The sequence below is a fragment of the Pristiophorus japonicus genome, chromosome 12 (assembly GCF_044704955.1).
Source record: "Pristiophorus japonicus isolate sPriJap1 chromosome 12, sPriJap1.hap1, whole genome shotgun sequence".
NCBI classification, from domain to species: Eukaryota; Metazoa; Chordata; class Chondrichthyes; family Pristiophoridae; genus Pristiophorus; species Pristiophorus japonicus.
The window spans coordinates 162,391,784-162,411,782 of NC_091988.1; the positions used below are offsets into that span (position 1 = coordinate 162,391,784).

A 19,999-nucleotide genomic window follows, 5' to 3' on the forward strand; every position below is an offset into this window, starting at 1 on the left:
AATCTCGCTTTCTCTCTTCTCTTCATTCTTGGTTTCGTTCTCACTCTGCTTTCCGATCTTTGTTCCGTATCAGTCTTTTCTCTCTTCTGTTCTTCCTCACTCTCTTACTTTCTCCTTGTTCTGTTTGTTCTCTGGCATCTATTTATTTTCACTTTCTCCTTCGGACTTCTTTCCAGCTCTGCACAGAATAATTAAGAAAATTTGTTGCCAAATTGATCTGAGTCACTAAAATGGCTCATCTGACAATGTGGAGCTTCGACAATTATTTTTAAGGGCAGCTGAACTGGGTGTACAACGGGCGGCCACTTCACTACTGCCCATTTTGTACCCCCGCTGAAGCTGAATTTTGCCACCCAAGTTTCTCCAGTCTTTGCTCATAACTCAGACCTCTGACTTGATGATTTGAATTATCTCTAGAGTTTGAATATCTCTCTTGTGTCTTGGTGAACACAGTACCTCAAGATGTGGCCTGACCAGAGCACTATATAGTTTGTGTTCGGTGCCTTCTCAGATGCTTCTCCTCCAGTTTGAGCAGTCTTAGGCTAGGGATTCCCAAGAGTCGGTGGGGATGTTTCATTTTTTCAAGAAGGCTTTGAGAGTGTTCTTGAAGCGTTTTCTCTGCCTTCCTGGGGCTCGCCTGCCGTGACATGGCTCGGAGTATTGTGCTTGTTTCGGGAGTCTAGTCTTCTTCGAGTTTCTTCACCGGAAGCACGCAGAAACCAAGTATAAACAGCGGAAGGAGCATACGACAAATCAAGCACTCCACCCACCCATCCCTCCAACCACAGAGACTGTAGATCCCGCATTGGTCTCATTAGTCGCCTTAGAACTCATTTTAATGTGGAAGCAAGTCATCCTCGACTCCGGGGGACTGCCTAAGAAGAAGAAAAGGAAGATATAGTTTGAGCATGAAAGGAAGAAAAAAAGAAAGACATTTATATGACGCCTTTCATGAACACTGGACGTCTCAATGTGTTTTACAGCCAATAAAGTACCCATGACTTCCTCTGACTTGTAATTCAGCTACTTACTTCAGCATTCTGTTTACTATGTTGATTGCTGTCCTGCAGTGATTGGGCCTATTGGACATTAAGACTGGTATGAGCGCTACATCTTTTAATCATCTGTTTCAACACTGTTGGTGGAGTACGTTTGTTGCCCATTTTTTCTTCCAATGTCTGGTACTTTCAACATGTCTGTACTAAATTTCACCTGCCATTGTTCCATCTACTTACACTTACACATTTTGTCCAACCCATTTTGTATTTCTTGAACTACCTCCTCAGAATCTCCTAATTTGGTATAATATGCAATTTTGCCAAATTGGAATTGAGTTTCTGAATCCAAGCTTAGAAACAGTAGTGATCCCAATTCTGATTCCTGGCACCCTCCTCAGTACTTCCTCCACACTCAAACATAACTCTTCTAACTAGTTTTCAGCTAATTCCTTATTCATTATCAAGATTTACCCTCAATTCCCATTGTTTTGAGCTGAACTCATACCTTTTCATATGGAAATTTGTTTAATTTTTTTAGACTAGGTGCACATCTCTTAGGTCGTTCCATCATCCAGTCGGGATGTCATTTGCACAAAATAGTCAAGAGGTTGTTGAAACAGAACATTCTCCATCTAAATCTATGCTACTGTTTACTAGGTAGTCTACCAGAGATTTGAGCATAAAAAATCTAGGCTGACATTCCAGTGTAATACTGACAGAGGTGTCATCTTTCAGATGAGATGATAAACTGAGGCCCCGTCTGCCCTCTCAGGTGGGAGTAAAAGATCCCATGGCACTATTTCGAAGAAGAGCAGGGGAGTTATCCCCGCTGTCCTGGCCAACATTTATACCAAAATCAATGTCACTCAAACAGATTATCTTGTCATTATCATATTGCTGTTTGTGGGAACTTGCTGTGTGCAAATTGTCTGCCTCATTTCCTATAGTATAACAGTGACAACATTTCAAGAAGTACTTCTATTGGCTGTAAAGCGCTTTGGAACGTCTGATGGTCGTAAAAGGTGCTGTATAAATGCAGGTCTTTCTTTTAAGTTATGATTATAAAAATAATCCTCAAGATAATTGATTCTATTACTTTGCATGGGATTAAAATGAGGCTAATGGGTCTGAAATATCCTGTATCTCCATTGTTGCCCTTTATGAATATGGCAGTACCTTGGCCTGCTTCCAATCTACTGGTACCTCCCCCGTGTTCATTGACTCCTTTATAATAATAAATACCAATGACGACAAATCCCATTCCCTATATCTCGTATCTTCATCTCATTCATATCAACCTTATTCATTTTGCCTAGGTTATTTCTATTTGGGGGGGTGAGGGGTTGGGGGGAACTGGTCATGTCATCTGAGAGGAAGTAATTATTTGGAATATTGAGTATCTTTTGCTCTTCCTCTGTTTCAGTCCTGTTTGCACCTTATTCAGCTCACACATTTTCTCTGACTGCCCTCTTCCTGTTGAACTACTGAAAGAATTTTTTACTCTTATGTTTTGCATCTGCAGCCAAGGTTTTTGTCCAGGATTCATTGCCCCTCTCACCACCCTTTCATCATATCATGCTCCAGTATAATCCTATGTTCACCCCCATGAAACTTTAGCCTTCCTCCCTGCTGGATCTGTAACGGTTGTTTTCACCTTTTTATTTCACTTCTAATTAATTCATTAGTCCATATGGGCTCGTGTTTTTTCATCTATACTTGCTTATTCTAGATATCCTGCATGCTCAGCATTATGCCTTCAAAAGTGTTCCACAACTTCCACTGAAGTGTGATTGAAGAAACTCTACAAGTCAGATTGCTGAGGCTGTTCCCTCATTTCTTTGAATTTAAAAAGAAAAGTCTTGCCTTTATATAGCACCTTTCATGGCCACCGGACGTCCCAAAGTGTTTACAGCCAATTAAGTACTTTTTGAAGTGTTGTCACTGTTGTAATGTAGGAAACATGACAGCCAATTTGCACACAGCAAGCTCCCACAAACAGCAATGTGATAATGACCAGATAATCTGTTTTTATTATGTTGATTTTGGTATATATATTGGCCAGGACACCGGGGATAACTCCCCTGCTCTTCTTCAAAATAGTGCCATGAGAGCTTTTACATCCACCTGAGAGAGCAGATGAGACCTCGGTTTAACATCTCATCTGAAAGATGGCACCTCCAACAGTGCAGCGCTCCCTCAGCACTGCAATGGAGTGTCAGCCTAGATTTTTTTGTGCTCAAGTCTCTAGAATTAGCCTTTAAGAGCCATCTTGGCTGTGCCCCTGGGTTGTAGGTTCAAGCCCTACCCCAGGGAATTTGAGTACAAAATCTAGGGGCTAATTTCATCCAAAGCCACCTACCAGGAAGTTGACAGGTCGGATCAGGCATCCATTTTACACTCTGTCCAATTTTACATTCCACTGAAGTCCATTAGTCCCAGAGCATAAAATGGGCTTCAATGGAAAGTAAAATCAAGTGTTTTGTAAAAAGACTGCTCGGTCTGATCCTGTCCATTTCCCACCAGGTGAGTTAGGTTAACTTTATTCCCCAGAGTGGCACTGCAGTGTAGCACTGCATTTTAGGAGGTGCCATCTTTCAAGTGTGGCATTAAATCAAGGCTCTGTTAGTTGGATAAAGAACATCCTATAGCACCATTCAAAGAAAAGTAGGACCAACATTTATCCCTCAATCAACACCAGCAAACACAGATTAACTAGTCATTTATCTCTTGCGATTTGTGAGAGCTTGCTTGCAAATTATCTACCGTGTTGGCCTGTCAAACAACAGTCATTTTTTTTTTGTTCATCAGATGTGGGCGTTGCTGGCAAGGTCAGCATTTATTGCCCATTCCTAATTGCCCTTGAGAAGGTGGTGTTGGGCCACTTTCTTGAACCAGTGAGGGCAGTTAAGAGTCAACCAAATTGCTGTAGGTCTGCAGTCACATTAGCAGACTAGGTAAGAACAGCAGATGTACTTCCTTGATGGACATTAGTCAACCAGATGGGTTTTTACAACATTAACTAAATTTAAATTCCCCAGCTGCCATGGTGAGATTTCAACTCACGTCCCCAGATCATTAGTCCAGGGCTCTGGATTACTAGTTCAGTAACGTAACCACCATGCTACCGTACCCAATGTGTTGGATGTGCTTTGCAATGTGTTGAGGATGTGAAAAGCACTCAACCTCCCCCCAGTGCTTGGACCCTCGCCCTTCCCCCAGTGCTTGGACCCTCCCCCTTCCCCCAGTGCTTGGACCCTCCCCCTTCCCCCAGTGCTTCGACCCTCAACCTCCCCCCAGTGCTTGGACCCTCCCCCTCCCCATAGTGCTTGGACCCTTCCCCTCCCCCGAGTGCTTCAACCCCCCCCCCTCCCCAAGTGCTTGGATCCTCCACCTCCCCCCAGTGCTTGGACCCTCCCCCTCCCCCCAGTGCTTGGACCCCCCCCTCCCCCAGTGCTTGGACCCTCCCCCTCCCCCCCAGTGCTTGGACCCTCAACCTCCCCCCAGTGCTTGGACCCTCTCCCTTCCCCCAGTGCTTGGATCCCCCCTCCCCCAGTGCTTGGACCTTTCCCTCCCCCCAGTGCTTGGACCCTCCCCCGCCCCCCAGTGCTTGGACCCTTCCCCTCCCCCCAGTGCTTGGACCCCCCCTCCCCCCAGTGCTTGGACCCTCCCCCCAGAGCTTGGAACCCCCGCTCTCCCAGTGCTTGGGCCCCCCTTCCCCTTCCCCCAGTGCTTGGATCCCCCCTCCCCCAGTGCTTGGATCTTTCCCTCCCCAGTGCTTGGAAACTCCCCTCCCAGGCTTGGAACCCCACCTTTCCCCAGTGCTTGGACCCCCCTTCCCCCTCCCCCAGTGCTTGGACCAACCCCCCCCACTGGAGTGCTTGGACACCTCCCCCCCACTAGTGCTTGGCCCCCTGCCCCCAGTACTTGGACCCCCCCCACCCTATGCTTGGAACCCCCCCCCTCCCCCAGTGCTTGGAACCCCCTTCTCCCTCCCCAGTGCTTGGACCACACCCCACCCTATGCTTGGAACCCCCCTCTCCCAGTGCTTGGACCCCCCTCTCTCAGTGCTTGGACCCCCCCTTTCCCAGTGCTTGGAACCCCCTTCCCCCTCCCCCAGTGCTTGGAAACCCCCCCCTCCCCTCCAGTGCTTAGACAGCCCCTCCAACCCCAGTGCTTAGACCCCTCTCACCCCCAGTGCTTGAACCCCCCACCTCCCCCAGTGCTTGGAAACCCCCCCCCATGCTTGGCATGCCCGCTGTTATGTATTGTACAGGTACATTAAATGTATAAGTACAATGGTGCGCCACAGAGGGTGCTGTGGTGGGAGACCTGAAAGTACCAGCAAGACAGAGTATAAAAGGCTGCCCACCACACCTGAGAGGCACTCTGGAGTTATACAAGAAAGGACTAAGGTCACAGCAGTTACTACAACACCAGACTGCGTGGAGTCAGTGATTTGAGTGCTGCATACACCACATTGGCGACGAGGACACGGGCGAGTTTCACGCAACCATGGCTACTCTAAAGGATTTTACGGTGGGCAATGATTGGGAGGCCTTTACGGAAAGGCTCGAGTACTACTTTACAGCAAACGACCTGATGGGGAACATGGACGCACTGAGAGAGAAGCGTAAGGCGATATTACTTTCCAGTTGTGGTGATGAGGTTTACTGTCTCGTCAGGGATTTGCTGGCACCCGCAAGCGCCAGGGACAAACATAGAAACATAGAAACGTAGAAAATAGGTGCAGGAGTAGGCCATTTGACCCTTCGAGCTTGCACCGACATTCAATGAGTTCATGGCTGAATATGCAAGTCATATGAGGAGCTGATTGAACTTATTCGTGACCAACTGAAACCGAAGGAGAGCATCCTCACGGCCAGGCACAAATTCTACCACCACTGCAGACCGGAGGGCCAGGATGTCACCAAATATGCTGCGGACATCAGGAGACTCGCGGCGCCGTGTGATTTTGGCAAAAACCTTGACGAGGCGTTGCGAGACGTCTTTGTTATGGGGATTGGACATGAGGGTCTCCTCCACAAGCTGCTATCCACTGAACCTACAGTCACCCTGAAGCAAGTTATCACCATCAGCAGGGCATTTATGACCTCGATTGCAGCACCAAGCAGATGATACACACAGTCTCGAACCCGGTAAAGTCCTGTCCCCTCAGTACAGATTCACACGAGGCATGTAGTGAAGTCAAGGTCACTCTGGACCTGCACCTTTATTTCACAGCTCTGGAATGCTGCACTTGCCTGAGACCTGTCCTTATATACCTGTCTCTTGCAAGTGCACCCCTGGTGGTAAGGTATGCTGGTGGTTACAGGTCATATCTTATTACAGTTATATATAGCATGTTAGGATACAGTTATATATAATAATGTAAGATACATGACATCACCCTCCCCCAAGGTCTTATTGTCTTTATAGGTTCAGTCTCTCAGGTGGTCTACGCTCTCGCGTGGAGCGTCTGAGTTGTGGTTCAGTTGTTTGCCTTGGTGTCTGTTTTTCTTTGGGTGTGGTTGCTGGTATCTCGCCTGGGCTGTCTGTTTCGATTGGTGTGATTGTTGTTGACTCGCCTGGGCTGTCTGTTAGGATTGCCCTTTCCTCAGGTTGTTCCCTCTGTCTGTCCACCAGGTGTGGTGCGAGTTCCACATTGTAGTCTGCCTCTGGTTCCGCAGTGTTGTTGGTAAATCTGCTTTTGACTTGGTCTACATGCCTCCAGCAGGTTTTGCCATTGTCCATTTGTACTACCAGTAGCCTGTTTCCTTCCTTACCGGTTACTGTCCCTGCAAGCCATTTGGGACCTCTGCCATAGTTTAGTACAAACACTTTGTCCCCTATCTCATTCCATCTCCCCGTCGAATTTCTGTCATGGTACTCAGTCAGCTTACGGCGCTTTGCCTCAATGATTTCGTGCATGTCTGGGAGGATTAATGAGAGCCTTGTTTTTAAAGTCCTTTTCATCAACAGTTGCGTGGGGGGGATCCCAGTCAATGAGTGCGGACGAGATCTGTATGCCAGCAGCAGTCACGACAGGCAACCCTGGATTTTAAGCATGCCTTGTTTAATGATTTGCACTGCTGTCTCCGCCTGGCCGTTGGAGGCCGGCTTGAATGGTGTCATCTTGACGTGATTTATGCTGTGTTCAATTATAAAGTCTTGGAATTCTGCGCTGGTGAAGCACGGACCATTGTCATTGACCAATATGTCAGGGATTCCGTGCGTTGCAAACATGGTTGCGAGGCTCTCCACAGTGGTGGAGGTTATGCTCGAGTTTAAAATGGTGCATTCGATCCACTTTGAAAATGCATCGACAACTACGAGGAACATTTTGCCCATGAATGGGCCCGCATAGTCTACGTGCACCCGCGACCACGGTTTGGTAGGCCAGGGCCAGGGGCTCAGTGGAGCCTCCCTGGGGGCATTGCTGAGTTGGGCACAAATGGTGCACCTTCGGACGCAGAGCTCCAAGTCCGCATCAATACCAGGCCACCAGACGTGGGATCTGGCTATGGCCTTCATGAGAACGATCCCCGGATGCTCGCGGTGGAGCTCCCGGACAAATGCCTCTCTGCCTCGCAGAGGCATGACTACTCTGCTGCCCCACATCAGGCCGTCTGCTTGTAGTGATAGCTCATGTATGCGCCTGTGAAAGGGTTTTAATTCCTCGGGGCAGGCATCGCGAGTCTCTGCCCAGTCACCGGTTAGGACACATCTTTTTACTAAGGATAACGAGGGGTCGCTGGCCATCCAGGCTCTGATTTGGTGAGCCGTCATGGGAGAACCTGTGGACTCAAAGGCATTGATTGCCATGACTATCTCACAGTCCTGTTCATCAGACCCTTCCTGTGCCTGGTCTGTGCCTTATGTATTGTCGTAGGACGCCAGCATGAGTGCCCACCGTTGAATTCGCGCTGACGCGTTGGCGCTTATTGCCTTGCTTTCGGATAGGAGGGACGTGAGGGGCTTGTGGTCGGTTTCTAACGTGAACTTGGCCCCGAAAAGGTATTGGTGCATCTTTTTGACACCATACACGCACGCGAGCGCCTCCTTCTCTACCATTCCGTACCCGTGTTCTGCCCGCGAAAGTGACCTGGAGGCATAAGCTATGGGTTGTAATTTGCCCGCACTATTGACATGTTGCAAAACGCACCCGACCCCATACACTGACGCATCGCATGTGAGAACTAGCTTTTTACCTGGAACACATAAGGTTGCGTGCCTTATTGAAGGCGCGTTCTTGGGCGTCCCCCCAAAACCAATCGCACCCCTTCCTGAGTAGCATGTGGAGAGGCTCCAGCAGCGTGCTTAAGTTCTGCATAAAGTTCCCAAAGTAATTGAGTAGCCCGAGAAAGGCGCGCAGTTCTGAGACATTCCGGGGCTTGGGTGCCACGCGAATTGCTTCTGCTTTGGACTCTGTTGGGTGGATTCCATCAGCGGCAATCCTTCTGCCCAAAAATTCAACCTCGGGTGCGAGAAACAGGCACTTGGATTTCTTGACTCGTAGGCCTACCCGATCCAACCACTTTAGTACTTCCTCCAAATTACGGAGATGGGAGTCGGTGTTCCTGCCCGTGATAAGTATGTCGTCTTGAAATACAACCGTCCCCGGGATGGACTTGAGCAGACTCTCCATGTTGCGCTGGAATATGGCAGCTGCCGACCTGATGCCGAATGGGAATCGATTGTACATGAAAATGGCCTCGATGTGTGTTGATGGTGGTGAGTAGCTTGGATTCCTCGGTCAATTCTTGCGTCATATACGCAGATGTGAGGTCTAGTTTTGAGAAAAGTTTACCTCCAGCCAATGTGGCAAATAAGTCCTCCGCTCTGGGCAGTGGGTACTGGTCTTGTAGGGACACTCTGTTTATGGTAGATTTGTAGTCCCCACAGATTCGTACGGATCCATCAGGCTTCATGACTGGGACGATGGGACTTGCCCAGTCGCTAAATTCCACAGGTGATATAATGCCTTCCCGCAGAAGCCTGTCTAGTTCATGTTCAATCTTTTCCCTCATCACATAGGGTACAGCTCTGGCCTTGTGATGGACCAGTCTAGCATCCTGTGTGATGTAGATTTTGACTTTGGCCCCTTTAAAAGTGCCCACACCTGGCTGAAAGAGATGTTCAAATCGCTTTATAACTGTTGAGCAGGAGGTCTGTTCCTCTAATGACATGGCATGGACATCATCCCATTTCCAGTTTAGTTTTGCCAGCCAGCTTCTCCCCAGCAGTGCTGGGGGGTCTCCGCGGACAATCCACAGGGGAAGTCAGTTCACTGTCCCTTTGTGTGTGACAGAGAGCATGGCGCTGCCGAGGACTGGTACGATTTCTTTGGTATAGGTCCTTAGTTTGGTGTCGACCCTTGTGAGTTTTGGTCTGTCTCTTTTATGTGGCCACAGTTGTTGAAATTGTTGAGCGCCCATGAGAGATTGACTCGCTCCCGTATCCAGCTCCATGTTGACAGATATCCCGTTGAGTAGGACCCTCATCATTATAGGAGGCGTCCTGTTGTAGGAGCAGCGGCCATTGATCGTGTTGACCCGTTGTATATCGGTGTCCCGGGTACTGTCTCCACTGTCTTCTGGTCTGCTTTCCGACCCATCCGATTCGTATACCAGCCGAGCTGCCGTTTTTTTGCACATGCGAGCCAAATGCCCTGTATATTCACAGTTCCTGCAAACAGCCTGCTGAAATCGACATCCCCTTGACGAGTGCCCACCCCCACACCTCCAGCACACACTGCTTCTATTGTTCCCAAAGAATGAGCTGCGTCTGGCTGATCTCTCTTGAGCTTCTCTCAGTTTGTAGTTGATTGCTCGCATTGTGGGTTGATGAGATGTGAACGGCCGTTCATGTGGCCCTTGATGGCTTCTGGTGCCACTGCCTGCTGTCGAGAGCCCGTTCTCCCGGTTTTGTCTGTGTGTGGGGGTAGCAGCTTGTTTAATGCTGTGAACTTCTTGTTCCGATATTTCGCTAGTTGTCGTACCTGCATTGTAAATCAACCTCGTTTCTTCTTCCCCTACCAAGAATGTCTGTGCAACCAGTGCTGCTGCCTCTAAGGTCAGGTTCTTGGTCTCTATGAGCTTTTGGAATATGCCTGCGTGGCCTATTCCTTCAATGAAAAAGTCTCTCAGCATTTCTCTCCTCAGTTCATCGGAGAACTCACATAAACTAGCCAACCTCCGAAGTTCCGCCACGAAGTCGGGTATGCTCTGGCCCACACAGCGTCTGTAGTTGTAGAACCTGTGTCTGGCCATGTGTAGGCTGCTCGCTGGCTTCAGGTGGTCTCTTACCAGTGTGCTCAATTCTTCAAACGACTTGCTTGCTGGTTTCTCGGGTGCCAGCAGATCCTTCATTAAAGCATATGTTTTCGAGCCACAGCTGGTCAAGAGATGGGCTCTTCCCTTGTCTGCGTTGTCGTCTCCTAACCAGTCTTTGGTTACAAAGCTTTGCTGGAGCCTTTCTATAAAGTCCTCCCAATTGTCTCCAATTGTACTTTTCATCTGATCCGTTGTTCGCCATTCTGTGGATTCTGTATTCCCGTAACTCGTCGCCACTGTAAAGTCCTGTCCCCTCGGTACAGATTCACACGAGGCATGTAGTGAAGTCGAGGTCACTCTGGACCTCCACCTTTATTTCACAGCTCTGGAATGCTGCACTTGCCTGAGACCTGTCCTTATATACCTGTCTCTTGCAAGTGCATCCCTGGTGGTAAGGTATGCTGGTGGTTACAGGTCATATCTTATTACAATCATGTATAGCATGTTAGGATACAGTTATATATAATAATGTAAGATACATGACACCCACCATGGACAAAACTGCAGAATGTGGCTCTGCCCAGGGCAGAGGGCACGGATCTCGGGGTCCTGGAACACATAATCCGCCGAGGGGGGCTAATAGAGCAGCACCATGCTGGCACTGCGGAGGAAGCCATGGTCTCACCGGTGCAGGTTTGTGGAGTATACGTGCAATACCTGCCACACGAAAGGCCACCTTAAGCGTATGTGCAAAAGAAACCTGACTCACCGAGTGGCTGAGGAGATGGTAGAGGGGCAGAAGAAGATGAGGCGTTGTTTGGACTGTATACTGTACCGACGGTTCAGCCCCGGTGATTATGGAGGTCAAGATTAACGGAGTCCCAGTGAGTATGGAAGTGGACACTGGATCGGGTCCGTCGTTGATGAGTCAGGAAACTTTTGATAAACTGTGGGTCACTCCAGCTGCACTACCCAAGCTGGTCCTGGTCACGGCAAAGCTGCGTACCTACACCAAGGAACTGATACCTATTCTTGGCAGAGCGGATGTGCAGGTATCTCACGGTGGCGAGACGCACGGTTTACCTTTGTGGGTCATTGCAGGCGATGGGCCGACGCTTCTCGGCAGGAGGTGGATGCGGAAGGTCCGTGGGAGCTGGAAAGACTTCATTCCTCCACAGACTGCTGTTCCCCGGGTTCCCAAAGAGCAGCGCCGACTGAGCTGGAGGAGAAAGAAGCCATTCATCGGCAGTCTAAATCCCCAGACAGGCGACAACAGCCCAGAACTCCCGACCTCAAGCAATCCTGCAGCCTCAGCCTCCACAGATGAGCAGACCCTGGAAGAACAGCGGGCCGATCGCTGAGGTGCGAGCCGGCGACGCGCTGCGGGCGATGAATGGGAGGTCCATCGATGGCCAACAAGTCTGGGGGGGGGCCCACGTGGAGAAAGAGTCGGGCGGCGGTCACGGCTACGGTGGAGGCCGGGACCGCGGCGGCGATGGTGGCGGCTATGGCGGTACAGGAGAGGCGGCAGTCACTGGGACAGGAGCGGAGGCCACAGGAGAAGCGGCAGTTATTGGCACAGCAGCAGGAGCGGAGGCTGCAGCGGCAGTGGAGGCTACGGCGGTGGCAGGTACGACTCGGGAGAACGCGACAGCTACTCGGGTGGGTGCAGGAGCCAGAGCGGAGGATACAGCAGCAATCACGGAGGCCGCTCTCACAGGGACTATGACGGATCAAATCCAAAGAGCCACTTCTGCCAGATTCAAGATCGGATTGTTTTGGCCATTTTCCTTCCTTCTTTCTTCTTTATTCCTTCTGTTCCAGGGAGTAAAACGTCATGCCAGCGAGCTCAAGGTGGTGGCGAGCCTCGTGGCAGCAGAGCTCTGCAGACAAAGGCAAACAGAGCAACTAAAATGGCGGCACCCAAGGGAAGCCTCGTGGGAACCACAAGATGGCGTCTTAAAAGGGAAATGTACCCGGGAGTCTTAAAAGGGCTTTACACAAAGAGACTGTTGTAAGGCAAGAGCAAGTCTAAATGAGCAATGTGATTTGTATGATGACGTGAGTTATGATAAGTAGTAATATCTTGATGCTGCTTGGGTACTGGGTTAAAATAAGGGATATGTCTTACGAAATGAGTTAATACCACAAGGTACAAGTAAAAGGGTAAATGGATCCGTGACTCACATGATTAATGGACCAATGCGATTCTTGATTCATGTGATTCATGCAATGGTTCAGCGGCTGCAGATGAGCCGCTAAGGCGATCACTTTTTGAGAACAGAGGCAACGCACTAAGTGTGATACCCTGTCTCAGCGCAGCCCATTACCTCGGGCAAAAAGGGACAGTATACTGCCACCGTACTTCATCCAGAGGAGCTGGGATTAAACAACTGTTCCGTGTTCCTGCAACCTTTTGACATAACATCTGTACCACATATTATATGTACCATACAAATGTACTGTCTATGTATACTTGTTTTCTGTTGGAGGTTATGCCTGTGTACTTCATCACCCATATAAGGACTTCAAACACCACAGTAAGGACTCAAACTCACAAATCAACCAGGATAAACAAGGCCGAGGTCACCGGCAATGGCTTCTGGAACTGGCGGGGGAGTGAGATGTTATGTATTGTCCAGGTACATTAAATGTATAAGTACAATGGTGCGCCACAGAGGGCGCTGTGGTGGGAGACCTGAAAGTACCTGCAAGACAGAGTATAAAAGGCTGCCCACCACACCTGAGAGGCACTCTGGAGTTACACAATAAAGGACTAAGGTCACAGCAGTTACTACAACACCAGACTGCGTGGAGTCAGTGATTTGAGTGCTGCATACACCACATCACCCTCTCCGCCAGTGTTTGGAAACCCCCCCCCCCCCACTGCATGGCACCCCCCCATTCCCCCAGTGCTTGGACCCCCCCTCCCCCTCTCCCCCAATGCTTGGCACCCCACCTTCTCCCAGTGCTTGGACCCCCCCACCTTGTTCTTGGAACACCCCTTTCCCCCTGTGCTTGGACCCCTCCCCCCCACCCTGTGCTTGGCACTCCCCCACTCCCCCAGACACAGTACCGACCTTTTGCTACAGTGCCTTAGTCAGCCAGCGTTGCCCCCACCCGCCCCCCTCTCTCCGACTCTAAATCAGGCTGGCTTCTGCGCGGCAATCCCGCCCATTACGTCACATGCGCACTGTTCAAACTCCACGGTATGTTGGTAACGCCCCCCGCCCCGCTCCATGCAGGTGGAAAGCAGGAAAATCCCGGCCTTTGATTCAGTAGAATACTATGGTTTTGTACTGTTTGTGCATTTTTTTAATAATTTCTTCTCATTGTGCATCCTGATAACACCTTCAGAGCACAACATTACTTGTATTATTCAACTTGAAGCTTTTAGGATCCTTATTCATTAATATGTGCAGTTGAAACAAGTTCCCTGAAGCATCCTGACTTAATGAGTTCACCTCTACTGATCGCCACTCTGCTTCCTCCCACTGGGGAAGCTCTGTGATTCTCCTGGCTAGTCTTTCCTGTGATGTGATAAGCACTATCAGTTATACAGGTCATAAAAAATGAAAAATAGCTCACAGGAATACTGGAGCTAAACCTGATTTTATTTGAAGCTGTCTTGAAGGTGGTACTCAGTTTTTCGTGATCTTTGCAGTGCGACAGCTGCAGGAAAAATGCAGGGAGCAACACCAGCCCTTATACACGGCCTTCTTCAACTTTACAAAGACCTTTGACACTGTCAACCGCGAAGATCTATGGAGCGTCCTCCTCTGTTTCGGATGCCCCCAAAAGCATCCGCCTGCTCCAGGACGACATGCAGGCCGTGATCCTTACCAACGGATCCGTTACAGATTCAATCCACATCCGGACCGGGGTCAAACAGGGCTGCGTCATCGCCCCAACCCTCTTCTCAATCTTCCTCGCCGCCATGCTCCACCTCGTAGTCAACAAGCTCCCCGCTGGAATGGAACCAAACTGCAGAACCAGTGTGAAGCTGTTTAACCTTCACCACCTCCAGGCCAGGTCCAAGATCACCCCGACCTCTGTCATCGAGCTACAGTACGCGGACGACGCCTGCGTCTGCGCACATTCAGTGGCTGAACTCCAGGACATAGTCGACATATTTACTGAGGCATATGAAAGCATGGGCCTTACGTTAAACATCCATAAGACAAAGGTCCTCCACCAACCTGTCCTCGCCGCACAGCACTGCCCCCCAGTCATCAAGATCCATGGTGCGGCCCTGGACAACGTGGACCATTTCCCATACCTCAGGAGCCTTTCATCAACAAAAGCAGACATTGATGTGGAGATTCAACACCGTTTCCAGTGCGCCAGTGCAGCCTTCGGCCACCTGAGAAAAAGAGTGTTTGAAGACCAGGCCCTCAAATTTACCACCAAGCTCATGATCTACAGGGCTGTAGTAATACCCGCCCTCCTGTATGGCTCAGAGACATGGACCATGTACAGTAGACACCAAGTCGCTGGAGAAATACCACCAACGATGCCTCCGCAAGATCCTACAAATCCCCTGGGAGGACAGATGCACCAACATCGGTGTCCTCGTCCAGGCCAACATCCCCAGCATTGAAGCACTGACCACACTTGATCAGCTCCGCTGGGCAGGCCATATTGTCCGCATGCCAGACACGAGATTCCCCAAGCAAGCGCTGTACTCTGAACTCCTTCATGGCAAACGAGCCAAAGGTAGACAGAGGAAACATTACAAGAACACCCTCAAAGCTTCCCTGATAAAGTGCAACATCCCCACCAACACCAGGGAGTCCCTGGCCAAAGACTGCTCTAAATGGAGGAAGTGCATCCGGGAGGATGTTGAGCGCCTCGAGTCTCATCGCCGACTGCATGCAGAAGACAAGCGCAGGCAATGGAAAGAACGTGTGGCAAACCTGTCCCACCCTCCCTTACCTTCAACGACTGTCTGTCCCACCTGTGGCATTGCCTGTGGCTCTCGTATTGGACTGTTCAGCCACCTAAAGACTCATTCTAAGAGTGGAAGCAAGTCTTCCTCGATTCCGAGGAACTGCCTGTGACGATGTTTTGAAATAACTGAAGCTTGGTGGGAGGATGCAGGGGAGGTTGACTCTGTGTTGCAAAACTATAATTCTCTATCACTTCCTCTGTGATAATGTAGAAATAAGAGAAATAAGAAACAGTTGGGGCTAAAGGGAGGAAGAGCAGCTCTTGTCAGTGCATTTCTCCCCAGGAGTGCATGTTATATGTTTTCGATGCTGTCACTCAAATTTCAATAACACATAACAGTGGGACTGTGAAATGTTCATATAGTGTCAACGTGAACTGTCAAAAACAGTCAATGGTATAATTAAAGATTTTAAGGTAGAAATTTGACATGGTCCATTTTTGGGAGCATAACTGACGAAGTGTTTCCAACACACTCCCGAACCAGGAGGCCCAAGGCTCGACAGAAATTGCTCTGCTTGGCTCCACATGGAGGTAAATTTAAAATGCTTACCTCATGGTTTCTTTGGCGGCCCCCAGCGACAGTGGTTAGGCTGCTTTGGATCTGGAAAAACTAGTCTCAGCTTGCGCAGTGCTGGCTCTGATTAATCCAAAGGGATTCAACAGATGGTTCTTGAAATGGGTGCAGGGCCCTCACTTCAATATTGAAGTCAGACCTGTGCTCGATTCAGGCAACTGCCTCAACCACCTATAAAAAAGAAAAGGTCCTGACAAGTTTAGCAGTGGCCCGAATGCCCGTGCAGATTGGGCGCTGGTCATCGCACTGCGAAATTCACCGGCGTTGCAGTCAGTTTACGACCATCGACAGAGCGCAATCATTTTGAATTTCTGCGCCTTTGTCCCTCTGAACTCGTGCTGTGCCACAATAGAGCATTTTGAACTATATAGCACTAGGGTAGAATATTGGTAGTTATAGGAGCCACTGATGGTGGGAGCAATCTAAGGTGAATCAATTCTGAGTATAACACAACAAATGTATCGCACAACAATAAAGTATTTAATTGTGATTCTTCCCATGGTGCCTTGGTACCAATGTAGTAATTAAGCTGGACATTTGTTACAGGTTTTTAATCATAGAAACTCCAGTTCCGAAACTGTTCTAATTTTTTCACTATCTTTTCTTTCTTTGCAGGCTACACGGATGGGTACAATCATGGGAGTCTATTTTCCCTGCCTGCAGAATATTTTCGGAGTCATATTGTTCTTGCGTCTGACGTGGGTTGTGGGGGTCGGTGGAATCATGGAGACTTTCTTCATCGTCGTCTTGTGCTGCTCGTGTGTAAGTGATAATTCTCTCTCTACTTGGTCAGCTGAGGGATTTCTTTAACACCTAACACAACGTCGCGCAAAGCGGACATTTTTCAAGCTCGACTTGTAAGCTTCCAAGTCGTGATGGCAGAAATGTGAGCAAGACAAACCAAGCATCTTACAGACTCAATAAAAGATATTTCAGGATGAAACACTGCCCTTCACTCTTCTCCCACCCACCCTCAAAAAAACGGCAAACCAAGAATTGAAAGAAAAGCTTTTGTAATAAAATGACTGTGACGTGTATCAGGGTTGTGATCGAACACAGGGAATGAAGAGGTGGAACAATGTTGTGGCAATTTCTGACCAATTATTCAAGGCATCTATAGAATTAGCATTAGATCCAGCTGTGCAACATGGGATGTACATGACTGGCAAAAACCATTACAGTCCATCAACCAACTGATGGATAGCTGCCATTCTAGTTACTAGAGAAAGAATCTAAGCTGTAGCTTCCCTTATGGTTTATTTAGTCAATACACTGCCCTGTGTTGAGTTATACAGACCAGAAGGCAGCTGAGCCATGAAGACCTGAAGATCCTAGATTCAAACCCTAGTCAATGCTGCATTAGCTGATCATAGCCCTGGTGGTGACAGAGCCCCTCCACAGTTGGGACTCTCTGTCAATGCTCAGTGTCTAGATTCACACGTGAACTATGTCCATTTGGGCAAAGTACCAGAAGGCATGGAGCACACATGGAATTTTACCCAGGTGTGAAGTTGGGTCTTTAGGAGAGCAGCAAAAATAGGAAATTCCAAGCCATGATAATTCAACATCTTTGAATGAGTAAAGATAGAGAAATGGAGGTCAAAATGAGACTGGGCCAAATCTACAAGTTTGGGGGGATCTGCCAGCACTAGTCACGCCACAACAGGCAGCACGCTCCACAAAAACAGATGAATTGGGTGGCCCTCAAGTATGTTTGGGGAGAGTGGTTGGATCGGGCAATGGGTGGGTTGGGGGGAGGGGAGGGACGGGTTGGGGGCGGGGGGGAAATCTCCAGGACTGAGGAGTCAGGAGGAGCACTTCTGATTATTTAAAAAGCGTAGTTGCATTGCCTGCCATGGAGGCCGTTGACCAACCCTGAGCGAGTCAGGCCCGCACCTGCTCCAAGTTTTGTACAGTGATCCTTCAACAGGTGTTAGGTCCCTCATTAACATATTTAAGGAGCCTAATGCCTATTTAGGCATGTGCTTGGGATGCTTGGTGTTATAGTGCTCCTTTATTTCGTGTTCAGAGATCCAAAGTTTCCATTTCAATTAGATTATTGTAAAATTATCTTTTAAATGTCATTTCCTAATTTGGAACCTTGTCACTGTTGCCAATTGAATAAGACATCAGAAAGAGTTTCAAATCCCTCCACCTGGCGGAAATCAAATACAATTAGAGATAAGCTCTTTGACCGCCCTGTGGCCATTTTAATGTCGTCGTCACCCTCACCTCCTAAAAACCCACACTTGACCTCTCTGTTCTTGCTTGCCCCATCTCCAACCTTTCTTTCCTCCCGAAAGACTTTGAATATGTCGTTACCTCTAAAATCTTTCCCACAACTCCATGTTTGAATCACTGCAATCAAGTTTCTGCCTATGTCGCAGCACTGAAATGGTCCAATTTAAAGTCACAAATGGCTTCCTCCATGACTGTGGCCATGGTGCACTATCTCTCCTCGTACTTTTCTCTGCAGCTTTTAATACAGTTGACCATACCATCCTCCTCCTCTGCCTCTCCTCCGTTATCCAGCTGATTGGGACTGCCCTTGCCTTGTTCTACTCTTACCCATCTGATTGTAGCCAGAGTAAATCCAGCAACGGCTTCTCTTCCCACCACAACACAATTACCTGGAGTCCCATAAGTATGTATTCCTGGCCCGCTTCTCTTCTTCATCTACATGTTGTGCCTTGGTGACGTCATCAGAAGGCATGATGTGGGATTCCACAAGTGCCAGTGCTACCTCTCCATCATTCCTCCATTACCTCTGCGTTGTTGTCAGACTGACATCCAATCCTGAATGAGCAGCAATTTCCACTGATTAAACATTGGGAAGACCAAAGCCACCATCTTCAGCACCAACGAACTCCACTCCCTCGCCACGGATTCCATCACACGCCCTGGCCACTGTCTCAGGTTGAAGCTGACTGTTCACAACCTCGCCATTCTATTTACCATTGAGCTGATCTTCCAATCCCATATCTTTTTCTTCACAAACACCACCTACTTCCAGCTCCCTAACATCGCCCATCTTTGCTCCTGCCTTCGCCCATCTGCTGCTGAAACAATCCTCCATGCTTCTGTTACATCCAGACTCGACTATTCCAATTCTCTCCTGGTCCACCTCCCAGTCACCACTCACCATAAATGTCAGCTCATCCAAAACTCTGCTGCTTTTATCCTAACCCACTCTAAATCCACTCACCCATCACCCCTGTGGTTTCTCACTACTTTAGTTAAGAAGGGTGTGAGATAGAAACCAGGAAATGGTGGACCTATTAGTCTAACATCTCATGTGGGAAGTTACTAGCCCCTGTTACTAGTGACAGAGTGATTGTGAACTTAGACAGATATGGGCTGATCTGAGAGAGCCGGCATGAATTTGTAAAGCGTAAGTTAAGTCTAATTAACCGAGTTGAATTTTTTAAGCAAGTCACTAATGTGGTAGATAAGGCGGTATATATGTATGTTCATTACATGGACTTCCAGAAAGCATTCGATAAGGTTCCACACAAGAGACTCGAAGCAAAAATGAAAGTGCGTGAAAATGGAGGCAAGCCATTGACATGAGTAGGAAATTGGTTAGGAGGTAGGAGACAAAGAGTAGGGATAATGGATATGTACTCCAATTGGAAGGATGTGACTAGTGGTCCACAGGGAACTGTACTGGGGCCTCAGCTTTTCACTATATATATCAATGACTTAGATGAAGGAATAGAGAGCCAGATATCCAAGTTTGCTGATGATGCTAAATTGGGTAGCACAGTAAGTAGAGTAGATGGGAGCAGAAAGTTGCAAAGGGACATTGATAGGTTAAGTGAGTGGCAGAATTGTGGCAGATGAAGTTTAATGTGGGAAAGTGTGAGGTCATCCATTTTGGACCTAAGAAAGATAGATCAGGGTATTTTCTAAATGGTGAAAAGCTAGAATCTGTGCAGGAACAAAGAGATTTAGGGGTCCAAGTACATAAATCATCATCATCATCATCATAGGCAGACCCTCGGAATCGAGGAAGACTTGCTTCCACTCCCAAAGTGAGTTATTTGATGGCTGAACAGTCCGATATGAGAGCCACAGACCCTGTTACAGGTGGGACAGACATTCGTCGAGGGAAGGGGTCGGTGGGGCTGGTTTGCCGCGCGCTCCTTCCGCTGCCTGCGCTTGGCTTCTTCACGCTCTTTGCGTTGAGACTCAAAGAGCTCAGC

General features: G+C 48.7%; 1 protein-coding gene across 1 annotated transcript in view; it reads left to right on the top strand.

The window, feature by feature from the left end:
- Positions 1 to 19,999, top strand: part of LOC139277521 (solute carrier family 12 member 5-like) — a 1,462,676-nt gene that overhangs the window by 1,121,288 nt on the left and 321,389 nt on the right. Inside the window, exon 4 of the mRNA XM_070896072.1 lies at positions 16,410 to 16,556. Within this exon, the coding sequence (XP_070752173.1) occupies positions 16,410 to 16,556 (147 nt within the window). The remainder of the gene's footprint in view (positions 1 to 16,409; positions 16,557 to 19,999) is intronic.